The sequence below is a fragment of the Cervus canadensis genome, chromosome 13 (genome assembly GCF_019320065.1).
Source record: "Cervus canadensis isolate Bull #8, Minnesota chromosome 13, ASM1932006v1, whole genome shotgun sequence".
Classification (NCBI taxonomy): domain Eukaryota; kingdom Metazoa; phylum Chordata; class Mammalia; order Artiodactyla; family Cervidae; genus Cervus; species Cervus canadensis.
In genome coordinates this window covers 57,470,794-57,487,597 of record NC_057398.1, presented here as the reverse complement: position 1 = coordinate 57,487,597, position 16,804 = coordinate 57,470,794, and the positions used below count along the sequence as shown (strand labels likewise).

General features: G+C 37.7%; 1 protein-coding gene across 6 annotated transcripts in view; it reads left to right on the top strand.

The window, feature by feature from the left end:
* The window catches only part of SPATA17 (spermatogenesis associated 17), a 241,485-nt gene that overhangs the window by 55,766 nt on the left and 168,915 nt on the right, over window positions 1-16,804 (top strand). For all 6 annotated transcript variants that reach the window (XM_043486168.1, XM_043486169.1, XM_043486170.1 and 3 more), the window contains one exon: window positions 13,802-13,905. In XM_043486168.1, coding sequence (XP_043342103.1) covers window positions 13,802-13,905 — 104 coding nt within the window. The remainder of the gene's footprint in view (window positions 1-13,801; window positions 13,906-16,804) is intronic.

The window sequence follows — 16,804 nt, the reverse complement described above, 5'->3', positions numbered from 1 at the left end:
AAGTACTCCTTAAAAGACAAAAAATCATGTCTAAGTCCCTTAGTGGCCTTACTGGAAATTATTTAAGCTCTTACTTGGAGATCTATAAGGCTTTCTTGAGTGCTTGATTAGGCTAGGTGGTGTAGGTAAACTGCACATAGGAAGGTAATATTTGGTCAGTATAATTCACATGTGAATGGAAGGTCTCATGAGCTTTGGGACCTTGCCAAAGTGTTATAAGACTTATAGGCTTGAAGGAGGTCTGCTATGATATCGCCTGCTATTAGCACCCACACTGTGTCTGTACAAAACCCCTGCTACTGATTTGCAGCTTGGCCAGTGACAGTCAATTAATACAGCAATAACTTGCTCAGTAAATTTTTATCTTAGCTCCCAAGGCCCTACTCCACGTGTTTCTCCATGCACCACTTTATTGCCTTTCTGGTCTTTAATTTGAATTTACTCCAGATTAGAGTTCTGCTTTTCCTCCAGCATCTTGTCTACTCCATTGTGGATCTCATTCAAATTTGTCCTCCAACATTTTCTTTTTCAGTTCTTGCTCTTTGAACAGCTTTTAATGTCTTATGCAGATGTCTGAGTTGATTCATTTGCTCAACTTCTTTCTCTCCTTGGTTCATCTAGATGTATGATAGTGTATCTTTTTACAGACTATAGAACTGACCCTCCATTTCAGATGCTAGTGAGCATTGACTTAAGCATTAGGGTGTCACCTCAGACCCTCCAAACAGGTGACTCAGAGAATCAGTGTTCTAATAATAGTACTAATATAAAGATGAACAGCAATATTACTTTATGTGTAGAAACTCCACTTAAAAACACCCACACATAGTTTTTTTTAAAAAAGTGCTATTTAGTGGAATTCTTTCATCTGTCCTAAAGGTTTTTCACTTGTTCCTTTTCTCCAGTATTTTGATTTACAGTTTGCGGCATCCAGAATTTATTGCTACTCTGTGGCTTTTGTTTACTCGCTGAACCCATCTAGAGAGAAGCCTATTGTATGCAACGGCACATATAGCTAATTCTTCCGTTTCTAGGGATACATCCATTCAGCCTCAACTGTGTCTTTGAGCCCCCATTTCCACAATAGAATGGTTCCAGATTCTCATACTTACTACCCGAGCATGAATGGATAAAGCTGGTAGATAACTTGAATATACTTTAGTCAAACCAACTGCCAGTGAGAGCTATATGTCTCTGAGGAAAGTGATTGCAATACCACATATTCCCAAATCTTAGTAAATCAGAACCATTGGTAAATAATAATGATGTGCATGTATACTCAGTCGCTTAGTTCTGTCTGACTCTTTGTGACTCTATGGAACTGTAGCCCACTAGGCTCCATGTCCATGGAATTTTCTAGGAGAGAATATTGGAATGGGTTGCCATTTTCTCTTTCAGGGGATCTTCCTGACCCAGGGATCGAACCCATGTCTCCTGTGGCTCTTTCATTGACAGGAGGATTCTTTACCACTGTGCAACATTAAGAGTTGGCAATTGCCAGCAGTTACCGCTCTCCAGGCACCTAAGTATTTTAAATACTTTTAACTATTTCCTGAAATGATCAACTCTCTTTTCTTTTTCTTTTTTTTTCAACTCTCTTTTCATTTGTTCAGCTGCTCAGTTGTGTCCAACTCTTTGCACGGACATGGCAGCACACCAGGCTTCCCTGTCCATCACCAACTCCCGGAGCCTGTTCAAACTCATGTCCATTGAGTCAGTGATGCCATCCAACTATCTGATCCTCTGTTGTCCCCTTCTCCTGCCTTCAGTCTTTCCCATCATCAGGGTCGTATTTTCTAATGAGTCACCTCATCGCATCAGGTGGTCAAAGTATTGGAGCTTCAGCTTCAGCATTAGTCCTTCCAATGAATATTCAGTATTGATTTCTTTTAGGATTAACTGGTTTGATCTCCTGCAGTCCAAGGGACACTCAAGGGTCTTTTCCAATACCACAGTTCAAAAGCAATCAATTCTTTGGCCTTCAGCCTTCTTTATGGTCCAGCTGTCATATCCATACATGACTACTGGAAAAACCATAGCTTTCACTAGACGGATCTTTGTTGGCAAGGTAATGTCTCAGCTTTTTAATATTCTGTCTAGGTTTGTCATAACTTTTCTTCCAAGGAGAAAGTGTCTTTTAATTTCATGGCTGCAGTCACCCATCTGCAGTGATTTAGAGCCCAAGAAAATCAAGTCTGTCACTGTTTCCATTGTTTCCCCATCTATTTGCCATGAAGTAATGGGACCACTAACAAAATGTGGTCCACTGGAGAAGTGAATGGCAAACCACTTCAGTATTCTTGCCTTGAGAACCCCATGAACAGTATGAAAAGGCAAAAAGATAGGACACTGAAAGATGAACTCCCCGGGTTGGTAGGTGCCCAATATGCTACTGGAGATCAGTGGAGAAATAACTCCAGAAAGAATGAAGAGACAGAGCAAAAGCAAAAACAACACCCAGCTGTGGATGAGACTGGTGATGGAAGCAAGGTCCGATGCTGTAAAGAGCAATATTGAATAGGAGCCTGGAATGTTACATCCGTGAACCAAGGCAAATTGGAAGTGGTCAAACAGGAGATGGCAAGATGAATATTGACATTTTAGAAATCAGAGAACTAAAATGGACTGGAATGGGTGAACTTAACTCCGGTGACCATTATATCTACTACTGTGGGCAAGAATCCCTTAGAAGAAATGGAGTAGCCATCATAGTCAACAAAAGAGTCTGAAATGCAGTACTTGGATGCAATCTCAAAAATGACAGAATGATCTCTGTTCATTTCTAAGGCAAGCCATTCAACATCATGGTAATCCAAGTATATGCCCCAACCAGTAATGTTGAAGAAGCTGAAGTTGAACAGTTCTATGAAGACCTACAAGACTTTCCAGAACTAACACCCAAAAAAGGCATCCTTTTCATTATAGGGGACTGGAATGCAAAAGTAGGAAGTCAAGAAACACTTGGAGTAACAGGCAAATTTAGCCTTGGGGTACAGAATGAAGCAGGGCAAAGGCTAATAGAGTTTGCCAAGAGAACGTACTGTTCATAGCAAACACCCTCTTCCAACAACACAAGAGAAGACTCTACACATGGACATCACCAGATGTCAACACCAAAATCAGATTGATTATATTCTTTGCAGCCAAAGATGGAGAAGCTCTATACAGTCAGCAAAAACAAGACCAAGAGCTGACTGTGGCTCAGATCATGAACTGCTTATTGCCAAATTCAGATTTAAGTTGAAGAAAGTAGGCACAACCACTAGACCATTCAGGTATGACCTAAATCAAATCCCTTATGATTATACAGTGGAAGTGAGAAATAGAATTAAGGGGCTAGATCTGATAGACAGAGTGCCTGAAGAACTATGAACAGAGGTTCGTGACATTGTACAGGAGACAGGGATCAAGACTATCCCCAAGAAAAAGAAATGCAAAAAAGGAAAATTGCTGTCTGAGGAGGGCTTACAAATAGCTGTGAAAAGAGAAGCAAAAAGCAAAGGAGAAAAGGAAAGCTATTCCCATCTGAATGCAGAGTTCCAAAGAATAGCCAGGAGAGATAAGAAAGCCTTCCTCAGTGATCAGTGCAAAGGAAGAAAGGAAAACAATAGAATGGGAAAGACTAGAGATGTCTTCAAGAAAATTAGACACACCAAGGGACATTTCATGCAAAGAGGGGCACAATAAAGGACAAAAATGGTATGGACCTAACAGAAGCAGAAGATATTAAGAAGAGGTGACAAGAATACAAAGAAGAACTGTACAAAAATGATCTTCATGATCCAGATAATCACAGTGGTTTGACCACTCACCTAGAGCCAGACATCCTGGAATGTGAAGTCAAGTGGGCCTTAGGCAGCATCACTACAAACAAAAGTAGTGGATGTGATAGAATTCCAGTTGAGCTATTTCAAATCCTAAAAGCTGATGCCATGAAAGTGCTGCACTCAATATGCCAGCAAATTTGGAAAACTCAGCATTGGCCACAGGACTTGAAAAGGTCAGTTTTCATCCCAGTCCCAAAGAAAGGCAATGCCAAATAATGCTCAAACTACCGCACAATTGCACTCATCTCACACACTAGTAAAGTAATGCTCAAAATTCTCCAAGCAAGGCTTCAACAATATGTGAACTGTGAACTTCCAAATCTCAAGCTGGTTTTAGAAAAGGCAGAGGAACCAGAGGTCAAATTGCCAACATCCAGTGGATCATCGAAAAAGCAAGAGAGTCCCAGAAAAACATCTGTTGTTTCTTTATTGACTATGCCAAAGCCTTCGATTGTGTGGATCACAATAAACTGTGGAAAATTCTGAAAGAGATGGCAATACCAGACCACCTGACCTGCCTCCTGAGAAATCTGTGTGCAGGTCAGGAAGCAACAGTTAGAACTGGACATAGAACAACAGACTGGTTCCAAATAGGAGAAGGAGCATGTTAAGGCTGTATATTGTCACCCTGCTTATTTAACTTATATGCAGAGTACATCATGAGAAACACTGGGCTAGATGAAGCACAAGCTGGAATCAAGATTGCTGGGAGAAATATCAATAACCTCAGATATGCAGATGGCACCACCCTTATGGCAGAAAGTGAAGAAGAACTAAAGAGTGTCTTGATGAAAGTGAAAGAGGAGTGTGAAAAAGTGGGCTTAAAACTCAACATTCAGAAAACTAAGATCATGGCATCCGGTCCCATCACTTCATGGCAAGTAGATGGGGAAACAGTGGCTGACTTTATTTTTGGGGGCTGCAAAATCACTGCAGATGTTGACTGCAACCATGAAATTAAAAGACTAATCCTTGGCAGGAAAGTTATGACCAACCTAGACAGCATATTAAAAAGCAGTGACATTACTTTGCCAACTTGGTCAAGGCTATGGTTTTCCCAGTAGTCATGTATGGATATAAGAGTTGGACTATAAAGAAAGTTTAGTGCCAAAGAACTGATGCTTCTCAACTGTGGTGTTGGAGAAGACTCTTGAGAGTCCCTCGGACTGCAAGGAAATCCAACCAGTCCATCCTAAAGGAAGTCAGTCCTGAATATTGATTGGAAGGACTGATACTGAAGGTGAAACTCCAATACTTTGGCCACCTGATGGGAAGAGCTGACTCATTGGAAAAGACCCTGTGCTGGAGATGATTGAAGGCAGGAGAAGGGGGTGACAGAGGATGAGATGGTTGGATGGCATCACAGAATCAATGGACATGAGTTTGGTTAAACTCCAGGAGTTGGTGATGGACAGGGAGGCCTGTTGTGCTGCAGTCCATGGGGTCTCAAAGAGTCAGACATGACTGAACTGACTGAATGGGACCAGATGCCATGATCTTCTTTTTTTTTGTTAATGTTGAGTTTTAAGCCAGCTTTTCCACTCTCCTCTTTCACCTTCATGAAGAGGCTCTTTACTTCCTCTTCGCTTTCTGACCAACTCTCTGGATATCATTATAATTCCACTTTGGAAGATGGAAAATGGAAAGATATCTTGCCCAAGGTCACATAGCTAGTAAGTGACAGTGTTAGGAATTGAACCCAGGAGTTTTGGTACCCACAGTCCTGTTATTTCTAGTCACTTATAGCCTTGCCTTTACTTCTAGTCTTCCTCCCCTTTCTTCAAAAATCTAGATGAGAGCTATTATATGAACCCTAGACCAAACTCTTAGGGAAATTTTATTACTTTCACTCCATTAAACTGACCCCCTGGCCCTGGTAATTCATGAGCGTTTTTACTGGTAGCACATTCCATTCAGGGAATTCTAAATTTAGTGATAATTTGTAGATAACTAAGTTGAGACATCCCAATTCAGTTTCACGTGCTTTCCCTTGTAGGCAGAATTGGATGGCTTAGTATGAATAACCTCACCTTTATAAATGAATATTTGAGCTGTAGTCTTCACATATGCTATTGTTAACACAGAATTTGACATCCATAATAACCCCAGATAAAATACCATTCTTAATACAATTTTAAATGAATTTCTTATAAGATGTAGCAAACTAAAAGTGAAACTGTCTTTTCTTTCCTACTTGGACTACAGGATGCAAATCACATAGATTTTTGTGATTCACAAATTGTAATTTGGCTGTATTTGAGCCTCCCCCAAGCCTGTTTTGGACCCTGAAAAATTAATGGAAAAGAGGATCCCAACTTTGTTAAAACTTTAGAAGCCCCACCAAATAGTTACTGGGACTGCTATTCTTCAACCGCAGCTCTCTCTCTTTATACATTAATGCTTAGAATATACTGGTCTTCAATAAACTCAGCTTAATGAGGAGCCATAATCTGGCACAGACTTTGGAACTTAGCAAAGGCAAACTGAGCATTATCGATTCCTTGCAATACCTTTGAAAAGCCTCCTTTGGATCATCTGATACATCTTGAGTTCTCATTTGTCTGTCTGTCCTTGGACAACCAGAATAATTTCATATGCATGCAGATTGTAAGAAGTGCTAATGTGTAGTATCTTGGAGATTTCTCTTCAAAAGTATATTCCATTAGACTTTTCCCTCTTGTTTTCAAAGATCTGTGAGGAATGAAAAATGATAATAATCTAAAACTTAGTAAGTTTTAAAGAACTTATGTAACTTATGTAAAGAACAGGTGTAATTAATTGTTTAAGGGAGAATTTCTTTTACTCTAGAAACTTTGTCCTTGTCCTCAATCAACCTCAATCAAATATACTTTCTTTTTTTTTTCAAATATACTTTCTTAATGGTGTTCGTGGGCATCTGAACTGAACCTTTATTGTTGCAGTTGTTTTAAATGATTTCACTTAAAATTAGTGCCCTAACACATTTTAGTTCAGATAGAAATTCTCACTTTAAGGAAAGTAAGAGCTGTAATAATAAGAGGGCCACTAGACTTAAAGATAACTTAAAACAATCAATTTTCAAAATAAGCATAAATTTATTGGTTCTTTTATGTAATAAAAATTTTTGTTTACAAAAATCTAACTCAAAGCATCAATTGACCTTTTTCTTTTGTATCCTTTTTGTGTCTAAAGTAGGAAAAATATAAGGAAAGTTTATATTCTGTGGCTTTAATCAGAAAATGGTTAAATATGTATCAGTTATATAAGGATCCATCTCAATCTCCTAAACTATTTATAACCCTGTTTTCATATTTATACTACTATGAAGTATTTATGTTTAGAATAAAGACTCCAAAATCAGATAGAGATAAATAGGTAAAATAATTCAGGAAAAAAATACTGATTCTCTCTTAAAAAAAAAAAAAAGATTTACTTATTTATTTTATTTATAGCTACACTGGGTCTTTGCTGCACACGGGCCATTTCCCATTGTGGCTAGGGGAAGCTACTTCTAATTGCAGGGTGCCGGCTTCTCATTGCAATGGTTTCTCTTGTTGTGGAGGATGAGCTCCAGGCATATGGGCTTCAGTAATTGCGGTACATGGGCTCAGTTGCTGTGACTCACAGACTCTAGAGCACTGGCTCAGTAGTTGTGGCTCTTGGGCCTAGTTGTCCTTCAGCATATGATATCTTCCCGGACTAGGGTTGGAACCCATGACCCCTGCGTTGGCAGGAAGATTCTTTATTATTGAGCAACCAGGGAAGCCCTGATGTTCTCTTACTTACTAGATTATATGTTGGGTTCTAAGAATACAAAACGAGTAAGACACAGTGTTATCCACATGGAAGAAGCTATCCCCAAACGTCAGCCTAAGGAATAAGAGGGGAAGGGATCCTCTAGATAAATCCTAGCTTTTGCTGGATGGTAGGCAGATTTAAATGTTCCATCCCCATGCAAAAAATTATTTCTTTCTCCCTTCTACTACTTCTGGTATCAATGTCTTTATGAAATGATTAAAGAAATTTGTAGAGAAAAGAAGTACAACAATCAGTAGAGTAGGGAAACAGAATATTAAAGAGAAGAAACTGCATGTGGAATAATTATCCAAAATCTCCAGATAGCTAAAACCATCTAGTTAAAAATATATATATATATATCTAGTTTAAAAATATGTCTATTTTTCTACATATTGACATGATAATATGGTGTTAATTATATTATATTGAGAAAAATATATATATAATATAATTATATATGTAATATATAATTATAATATATATAGAGAGAATAATTATATTCTCAATATATATTATAATTATATTCTCAATATAATATTGAGAATGAAAACTTTGATATTACTAGTTTTAAACACCCTATCTTTGAAAATTTGGTAAACCCACTTTTCTGTGTTCACTGTATAGTCTTTTCAGAGTGTTCAACATTCTAATAAGAAAGAAAAAATAATGTTATGAATGAGACTCCTGTTTATATGCTCTCATGTACAACTAGAGCTTTAGTCCTAGGCAGGTTATCATCAGTGAATTTGTCTTTCATATTTTGATTTTAATTTTAGGTATGAAAATGTTTTTTCTCTCTTTTGACAACATTAAAATTACTGTGAATTTTAAGGAATAATAATAAACCCAATGGAGGGAAAATATTTTCTATGAACAGATGGCTTTTGATATATCAAGGTTTTGCCATTTATTTTAGTGCTTAAAATAAACATTATTTATAAGACCACTTACATTTTGATGTTACTTAATGAGGAATATGCATCATTGATTTGACTAGCTTAAGAGGTCATTTAGAACTTGCCCGTTAACAAGCTGTAATCTGCTGAGCATGCAGTGACTTTGTTTAAAATTATCTATTCAGAGCTGATCAATGACAATAATTGTTTTATACCTATCACTTCTGAAAGTTGCTAATTACTTTGAAGGACATGAACACTAGCCCTTTTTTGGGAAGGTGTAACCCACTCACCTTGAAATTAAGAACATTATCAAAAATTATCTTGCTTTTTGAAAATATTTTGTTTTTTAAAAAATTAAAAGTCTTTTCACCTTAATCTGAGGGCATTACAGCATACTAACACATATATATGGAATTTAGAAAGGTGATAACGATAACCCTATATGCAAAACAGAAAAAGAGACACAGAAATACAGAACAGACTTTTGAACTTTGTGGGAGAATGTGAGGGTGGGATATTTCAAAAGAACAGCATGTATACTATCTATGGTGAAACAGATCACCAGCCCAGGTGGGATGCATGAGACAAGTGCTCGGGCCTGGTGCACTGGGAAGACCCAGAGGAATCGGGTGGAGAGGGAGGTGGGAGGGGGGATCGGGATTGGGAATACATGTAAATCCATGGCTGATTCATATCAATGTATGACAAAACCCACTGGAAAAAAAAAATAATAATAAAAAATAAAAAATAAAAAAAAAAATTAAAAGTCTGTTCACTAGTACTGGGATATCAACAGGAAATTTAGGCAAAAATTAAGATGATGTTTGTTCCTATAGCAAGAAGTATGGTGGAACCCCAGCTATATTATATCTTATATCAATTGTTGTTGTTCAGTCAGTAAGTCGTGTCTGACTCTGACTCCATGGACTGCAGCATGCCAGGCTTCACTGTTCTTTACCATCTCCTGGAGTTTGCTTAAACTCATGTCCTTTAAATAAATATTGGTTAAACTGGACTCCCTATAATGTAAAAAAAAAAAAATGATGCGTTTAAAATGAAAGAACATGCATACACTCTTTCTCTTTATACAGTGCATTAATCAGATGGTTTAGTGGAAAGAGCCTGGTCTCTGAAATAAGACTGAGCAGAGTTTGTATCCCAATTCTACCGTTTACTGTTTTACTGGTTATGCTGTGACCTTGATTAAGTTACTTGACCTCAGTTTCTTTATTTTTAACATGGAGATTGTGCTCTATTCACGAGGATACCATGAGAATTAAGGCAGTTAGCATAATATCTGGAAAGGAATTGTAGCGTGATTTGGGGTGGATGTCTAGGGACTTAGGACATTATGAGACTCTGACAGTGCAATTGTGGACTCTGGGTCTGTGGTTGGTGCTGTTTCTAGTAGTTGCTCCCTGTGGAGTGGGAAGGAGTCCATCCCTTGGGCTTCTTTTAGTTCCCTGGCTATTGGCACAGATTTTTCAGCCAGCTAGCTGCAGACTCTGCTCTTTCAGTTTCTTCTCTCCAAGTGGAAATCCCCATTACTCTGCCATGGCCTAAACATAAACCACCATCTTTCCTTCTCAGGACTTCAGCATGCATCTTTTATGTTTTCTGAAACATCTAATCTTATTTAGAATTTAATGGTGTTTCTATGTAGTCCATAGAAGGTGGCCCACCCCTTAACACTGTTTGATATCCTAATGTTTTCCATGCTTCCTAAGTCATTTCTATTGCCGATGATGGATAGTCTATCAGCGCTTTTGTTTGCAAGTATTCCTGTGTTTAATATAATTATTACTGTATATGCAATAAAAGTAAGCTGAGATTCATGTGAAGCCATCCAACCAGCTATTAATGTATAACCTCAGGCATTTATTTAAGCTCTCTAAGCATCAATTTCCTCTTCTATCAAAGAAAGCTAATGATAATCTCCACCTCAGAATGATACTGTAATGATTAAGTTAAATAAGCCAGGAAAATAGTCATTATTTGCATGTATGATTTATATATGTATATGTATTCCAATAGATGATTCCTTTTCATTAGGAAAATGCTTTTTGTATCAATCCCTCCCATTTCTTTGCCAGTCATAATATGATGTCTGTCAAATTAGAGGAAGATAGTTTCTAAATTGGGCTTCCCTGGTGGCTCAGATGGTAAAGTAGAACTTTAGAAAAATTAATTTTTCTTAATTTAAAGAATTAAGCTCTAAAATAAGATCATTTGAGAAATATTTAGAAAGGCACTGTTATGCTAGCATTGTTACGCTAGCTTGTTACTCTACTTTGTTTTACTTTCCAGAATTAATTTCTCTGATTTAATTGTTCTTACAATATGAGCAATAAGTGGTTTAGCATCTCTTCAATTATTTTAGTCATTCTTATACTAGGCAGTTGACTAAACATTTCTTCAAAGTTTTCACATTAAGTATTTCAGATTGTAAAATACCTTTTAAATGGCCCTATTTTAAAACAGAAAATTAAGGGATCAAAATTCAACTAAGACATTTTTTTCCTGATTATTCATATAGATCCAGCATTCATGTTATAAAGATTTTAAACTCAGCACATTTAGTTTAAAAGTCTTAGGCTTTTCGGATAAAACTCAGTGGACTCAAGTCCAGTCTCTTACTAGTCACTTTTTCCTATGGAAAAAAAAATGTTGTTTAAAGAAGATGTGTGTTCCTAGCCTAGCTAACTGTGCAAAACATTGGAAGGACTTCATATCCAAAAGAGAACTGTTCATCATATGTGTTGTTCAGTCACTAAGTCGTGTCCAGCTCTGTGACCCCATGGACTGCAGCACTCCAGGCTTCCCTGTCCTTCACCATCTCCCAGAGCTTGCTCAAACTCATGTCCATGGAGTCAGCGATGCCATCCAACCATCTCATCCTCTGTCACCACCTTCTTCTGTCCTCAATCTTTCCCAGCAACAGGGTCTTCTCCAATGAGTTGGCTCTTTGTATCAGGTGGCCAAAGTATTGGAGTGTGTGAATAATTTATAAATACAGGCAAACTACTTGAAAATTTTAAAGAACGAAGTTGAGTCTTTATGCAAGGCTAAGTCAACATTTTTTCTAATTTTTTCTATTTCTTCTTCTACTCCTTTAAAGAAGTTGAGGTATTTTGTACTATAGACTTTCAGTTTTCTACAAAATTAGGATCTACATATTAAAAGTTTTGTTTTGAGTTTTTCTAATAAAGATTATATTAGCAAAGATAAAGCTTAAAGTGATTGACATTTCTTATGATTATTGGGGCTTTGAAGGCATTTAGTAGTCCATTTAAGTATGTTCTTTTAGACACCAACATTCCTCTTATTTAAAAAGCTAGATACTTTAAACAAATATTTCTTCATTGAAAATTACAGTTCACCTTGTTCACAGTTCTGTATTGCAATGGTTTAGAGAATGGACCCCCTGAAGTTGTAATTTGATTCTTAAATCCATCACTAATAGCTGTATAATTATGGGAAAACTGAATAATTTTCCTCTTAGCTGTTTCTCATCTCTAAATAAGGTGAAGAGAGTATTTATCTCATTGTTGTTCAGTCGCTCAGTCGTGTCCGACTCTTTGCAACCTCATGAACTGTAGCCTGCCAGGCTCCTCTGCCCATGGGATTCTCCAGGCAAGAATACTGGAGTGGGTTGCCATTTCCTTCTCTATTTCTCTCATAGGAGTGGTCTAAAGATTAAATGCATAAATACAAGCAAAATCCTTAGAATAGTGCCCCACATATAATAATAACTCAATAAATGTTAAATATTGTCACTGTTCTGTTCAGTTCAGTTCGGTTCAGTTGCTCAATCGTGTCCAACTCTTTGCGACCCCATGGACTGCAGCACACCAGGCCTCCCTGTCCATTGCCAACTCCTGAAGTTTACACAAACTCATGTCCATTGAGTCGGTGATGCCATCCAAGCATCTCATCCTCTATCATCTCCTTCTCCTCCTGCCTTCAATCATCCTCAGCATCAGGGTCTTTTCCAATGAGTCAGTTCTTTGCATCAGGTGGCCAAAGGATTAGAGTTTCACCTTTAGCATCAGTCCTTCCAGTGAATATTTAGGACTGATCTCCTTTAGGATGGACTGTTTGGATCTCCTTGCAGTCCAAGGGACTCTCAAGAGTCTTCTCCACCACCACAGTTCAAAAGCATCAGTTCTTTGGCGCTCAACTTTCTTTATAGTTCAACTCTCACATCCCTAGATAACTACTGGAAAAACCATAGCTTTGACTAGATGGATATTTGTTGTCAAAGTAATGTCTCTAGCTTTTTAATATGCTGTCTAGTTTGGTCATAGCTTTTCTTCCAAGGAGCAAGCGTCTTTTAATGTCATGGCTGCATTCACCATCTGCAGTGCATTAGTTAAAGAAGAATTAAAATGTCATGATGAAGGTACAAGAAAACATTTTGTTTAAAGATTTTGATACAACTGTATTTAAAAAGTCCTTTAAAAATGTTGATTTCAATGAGACAAAATACAATCTTCTAGCCAGTTGATTATTAAAAAAATAAAAAATCCATTTAGTCAGGAAGTGGAAGTGGTAGGAATCAGTAAAGCAAATTTTTGATCTTTCAGTAGTTAATTTCACATTTAGTATTTGTAAAACCATTATAAATGTTATAAAATAAATTATAGTAACCTAGAGTATGTTTTTGTCTTTATAATATTGTATGATAAATCTATGAGTAACCTATATTTGCAACTATTTACACTGTTATTGGAAAAGGAAATGACAGCCCACTCCATTATTCTTGCCTGGGAAATCCCATGGACAGAGGAGCCTGACGGGCTACAGTCCAGGGGGTCGAAAAAGAAACACAACTAGCACTACACAACAAACTGTTAGATTTGTGTGTGTGCGTCTCAGTCATGTCTGACTCTTTGTGACCCCATGGACTGCAGCTCGCTCGGCTCCTCTGTCCATGGGAATCCTCCAGGCAAGAGTACTGGAGTGGGTTGTCACGCACTTCTCCACAGTATCTTCTCAACCCAGGGATCGAATCTAGGTCTCTCTGCGCTGCGGGAGGATTCTTTATGATCTAAGCCACCTGGAAAGTCCAAGAATACTGGAGTGGGGAGCCTATCTCTTCTCCAGGGAATCTTCCCAACCCAGGATCTGAATCGGGGTCTCCCAGATTGCAGGTGGATTCTTTACAATAGTAGAAAAGTCTAAGAATTTATTTGATAGGACTTAATCATCCATCATTAACTTGAATTTGAAGAACTATTAATTTTTTTTTCTAAAAATGTTCACTGGCATATTTTATCTTTTTATTTACTTCAATAGATTCAGAGGCGATGGCGGGGGTATAAGATTCGGAAATACTGCTTTAATTATTATTATTTGAAGGAGTACCTGAAAGCTGTTTCTGAGACCAATGATGCGATTAGGTGAGTAATATGATTACCAGTCTACTAGTGACAGTTTTAGAAAGGTTACTCTGTGGGTGTAGATCATTATCAGACTTAGGAATACTTTCTAAAGCTAAGTGATATTTTAGGCAGAAATTTATTGATAAGATAAGAGATATATTTTTCTTTTTACCTTATCCATTTATGGCTATTGTATTTTTAAATATCTTGTACTTTTGACTAAATTACATTGTCTATGTGTATAGCAGGCCTGTCTTGTACTATGCAAATAGCTTAGTTTCAGTAAAATTACCTCATTTTGAAATGGATTTATCTGTAAATAATTACATAGATGAAGCCTTATGTATGACAATCCTCAAAACATGTTCAGTGTCAAGAACTTGCCTCTCAAAGAAGAAAATATTTCGGAACACTTTAAAATGGACTGCTTTACTGTCAGTCTTTCATTTCTTTAAGCACATAGAAAGAAAACACCTGAATTTAGGCCTTCGGACGATGTTTTCTATAGATTTTAAGTTACTGTAACACTGTTCAATCAGCTTTACCAAAGTTCTGTGTAGTAAGTTTTCACATTTCTTCAAAAATAACCAGTCTTTTCTTCTTATAATATTGCCCCATTCTAGTAACTTAGAAGTGACATATGTTTATAATAGATTTAGGTAAAAAGGAAATAGTGATGAATCATAGTTGGCATTTATGTAGTAGTTTTACTTTCAGTTTTCACATTATCTCATTTTACTCAATATTTTTTAAACTAGAGAAAACAGTCAATATTAAGTTTTTAAGACAAAGGTGTTGTCTGATACCTTACAATCATATATATCATAAGAAAAATCTGGAAACTATCTTCCCAAATTTTAACTTTCTTCCATATGTGTGTGTATAAAAGAGTCTGGTCTTTGGAGATTAAGTATGGGGAATTTGTAAAATTTATTTCTTTGGAAGTAGCAATAAAGATTTGGGGAGGTTGGAATAGGGTTTAGTTAATGAGAGAAGTTGGAAGACTCAGAAACATGTGGGCCACAGGGACTGATATTTAATTTCTTCCTGTGTGTGTTAGTCTCTCAGTCATGTCCAACTCTTTGCGACCCTATCAACTGTAGCCTGCCAGGCTCCTCTGTTTATGAAATTCTCCAAGCGAGAATACTGGAGTGGGTTGCCATTCCCTTCTCCAGGGATCTTCCCGATGCAGGAATTGAATCCAGGTCTCCTGCATTGCAGGTGGATTCTTGACTGCCTGAACCACCAGCTGCTACTGCTAAGTCACTTCAGTTGTGTCCGATTCTGTGTGACCCCATAGATGGGAGCCCACCAGGCTCCCCCGTCCCTGGGATTCTCCAGGCAAGAATACTGGAGTGGGTTGCCATTTCCTTCTCCAGTGCATGAAAGTGAAAAATGAAAGTGAAGTTGCTCAGTCTTGTCTGACTCTCTGCGACCCCATGGACTGCAGCCTACCAGGCTCCTCCGTCCATGGGTTTTTCCAGGCAAGAGTACTGGAGTGGGGGTGCCATTGTCTCCTCCTCTGAACCACCAGAGAAGCCCCTTAATTTCTATCTAAGAAATTCAGAGTCTAGAGATGAGCTGGCTATCTGTAAATGGCATACTTGAGCTTGTCAGGAGGAAAGAGCTAGTAGAAAATGCAAGGGGGAGAATTTGAGCAGGACTGGGCCTGAATGAGGCAAGGGGAGGTTCTTAAGGCACCAGGATTAAGGAGGCATTTACTGTCAAGGTCATGAGGTGCCAACCTTGCACTTTCTCAACCCTGTAAGTGTATCCTTAAATGTACTTTTGAAGCAAGTCTTGTTTGCTTCACGCAAGTCCTATCCCTGAATGGGAGAAGATACTCAAAGAGACAAATATGTGAAAGGTGGTTTTAGAAAGGCCTGTTTCTCCCGTTCGGTAGGTATTTCCATTTATCCTTGTTTTGCTCCTGATTTTACTGAGAATGTTTCTAGTCACTAGAGAGTCTGGCGCATCCATGCTGGCAATTTAGTTTAGCCTCATATTCTGTATCATAATACTGACTTATTCTTTTCTTTCTACTTTGGTTATTGTTGTTCAGTTACCAAGTCATGTCTGACTCTTTATGACCCCATGGACTGCGGCACACCAGACCGCTCTGTCCCTCACCATTTCTACCTTAGAGGCCACATGTTTTTCAGGTGTATATTTTCCATCAGTGATTAATTTCCTAATCATTTACCCCCTCTTTATTCTTGTATTTATTGATAGAATATTTGTAATTTCTTTGTTGTTATTGTCATCATTGTTATTTTTATCTGGAAATGGATATTGTAAGAAGATAGTGTAGGGGAACGGCCAAGGCTGTGCTCTAGGAAGGGTGAGGGGGCCCTGTGGCTCACAGAACAGCCCTACACGATCATGTATCTGTGTCTCTGTGTATGTTAACTGGCTTAGCTTTTTTGTTCATTTTAAGTTGACAGTGATTGGCAGTTATAGGACTGCTGATTGCTTTTAGACTCTCCTTTCTTAGAGATCTGTGGCGTAGATGACATTCCTGTGCATCTCATCACTTAGTCCTACCTGCTCTGCTTGGCTCTGGTATAGTTCATGGAATTAGCCATAGCCAAACTTTGCTCCACAGTCTTGTTCTCTTCAGTAAGATGGGCAGTGCTATTTTTCTCATCAGGATATGCCACGTAGTCTTAAGAATTTTGTACCTGGCACATCTATCTAATGTCTGCATCTTTAAGTATCTTATCTTTATGATATTTCCAGTCCTAGATGAGTTTTCCCTATTCTTGGTGGCACTTCTTCATATATATGTATTATTACAAGTGTTTCCTATTTTATTGATGATAAAATTGTATTTTGTATTTCTTATTGCCTTTCTTATTTTATAGAAGTTTAAGAGAAAAGTGAGTAGAGATAATTTTACTCTATCTCAAAGTTGAAA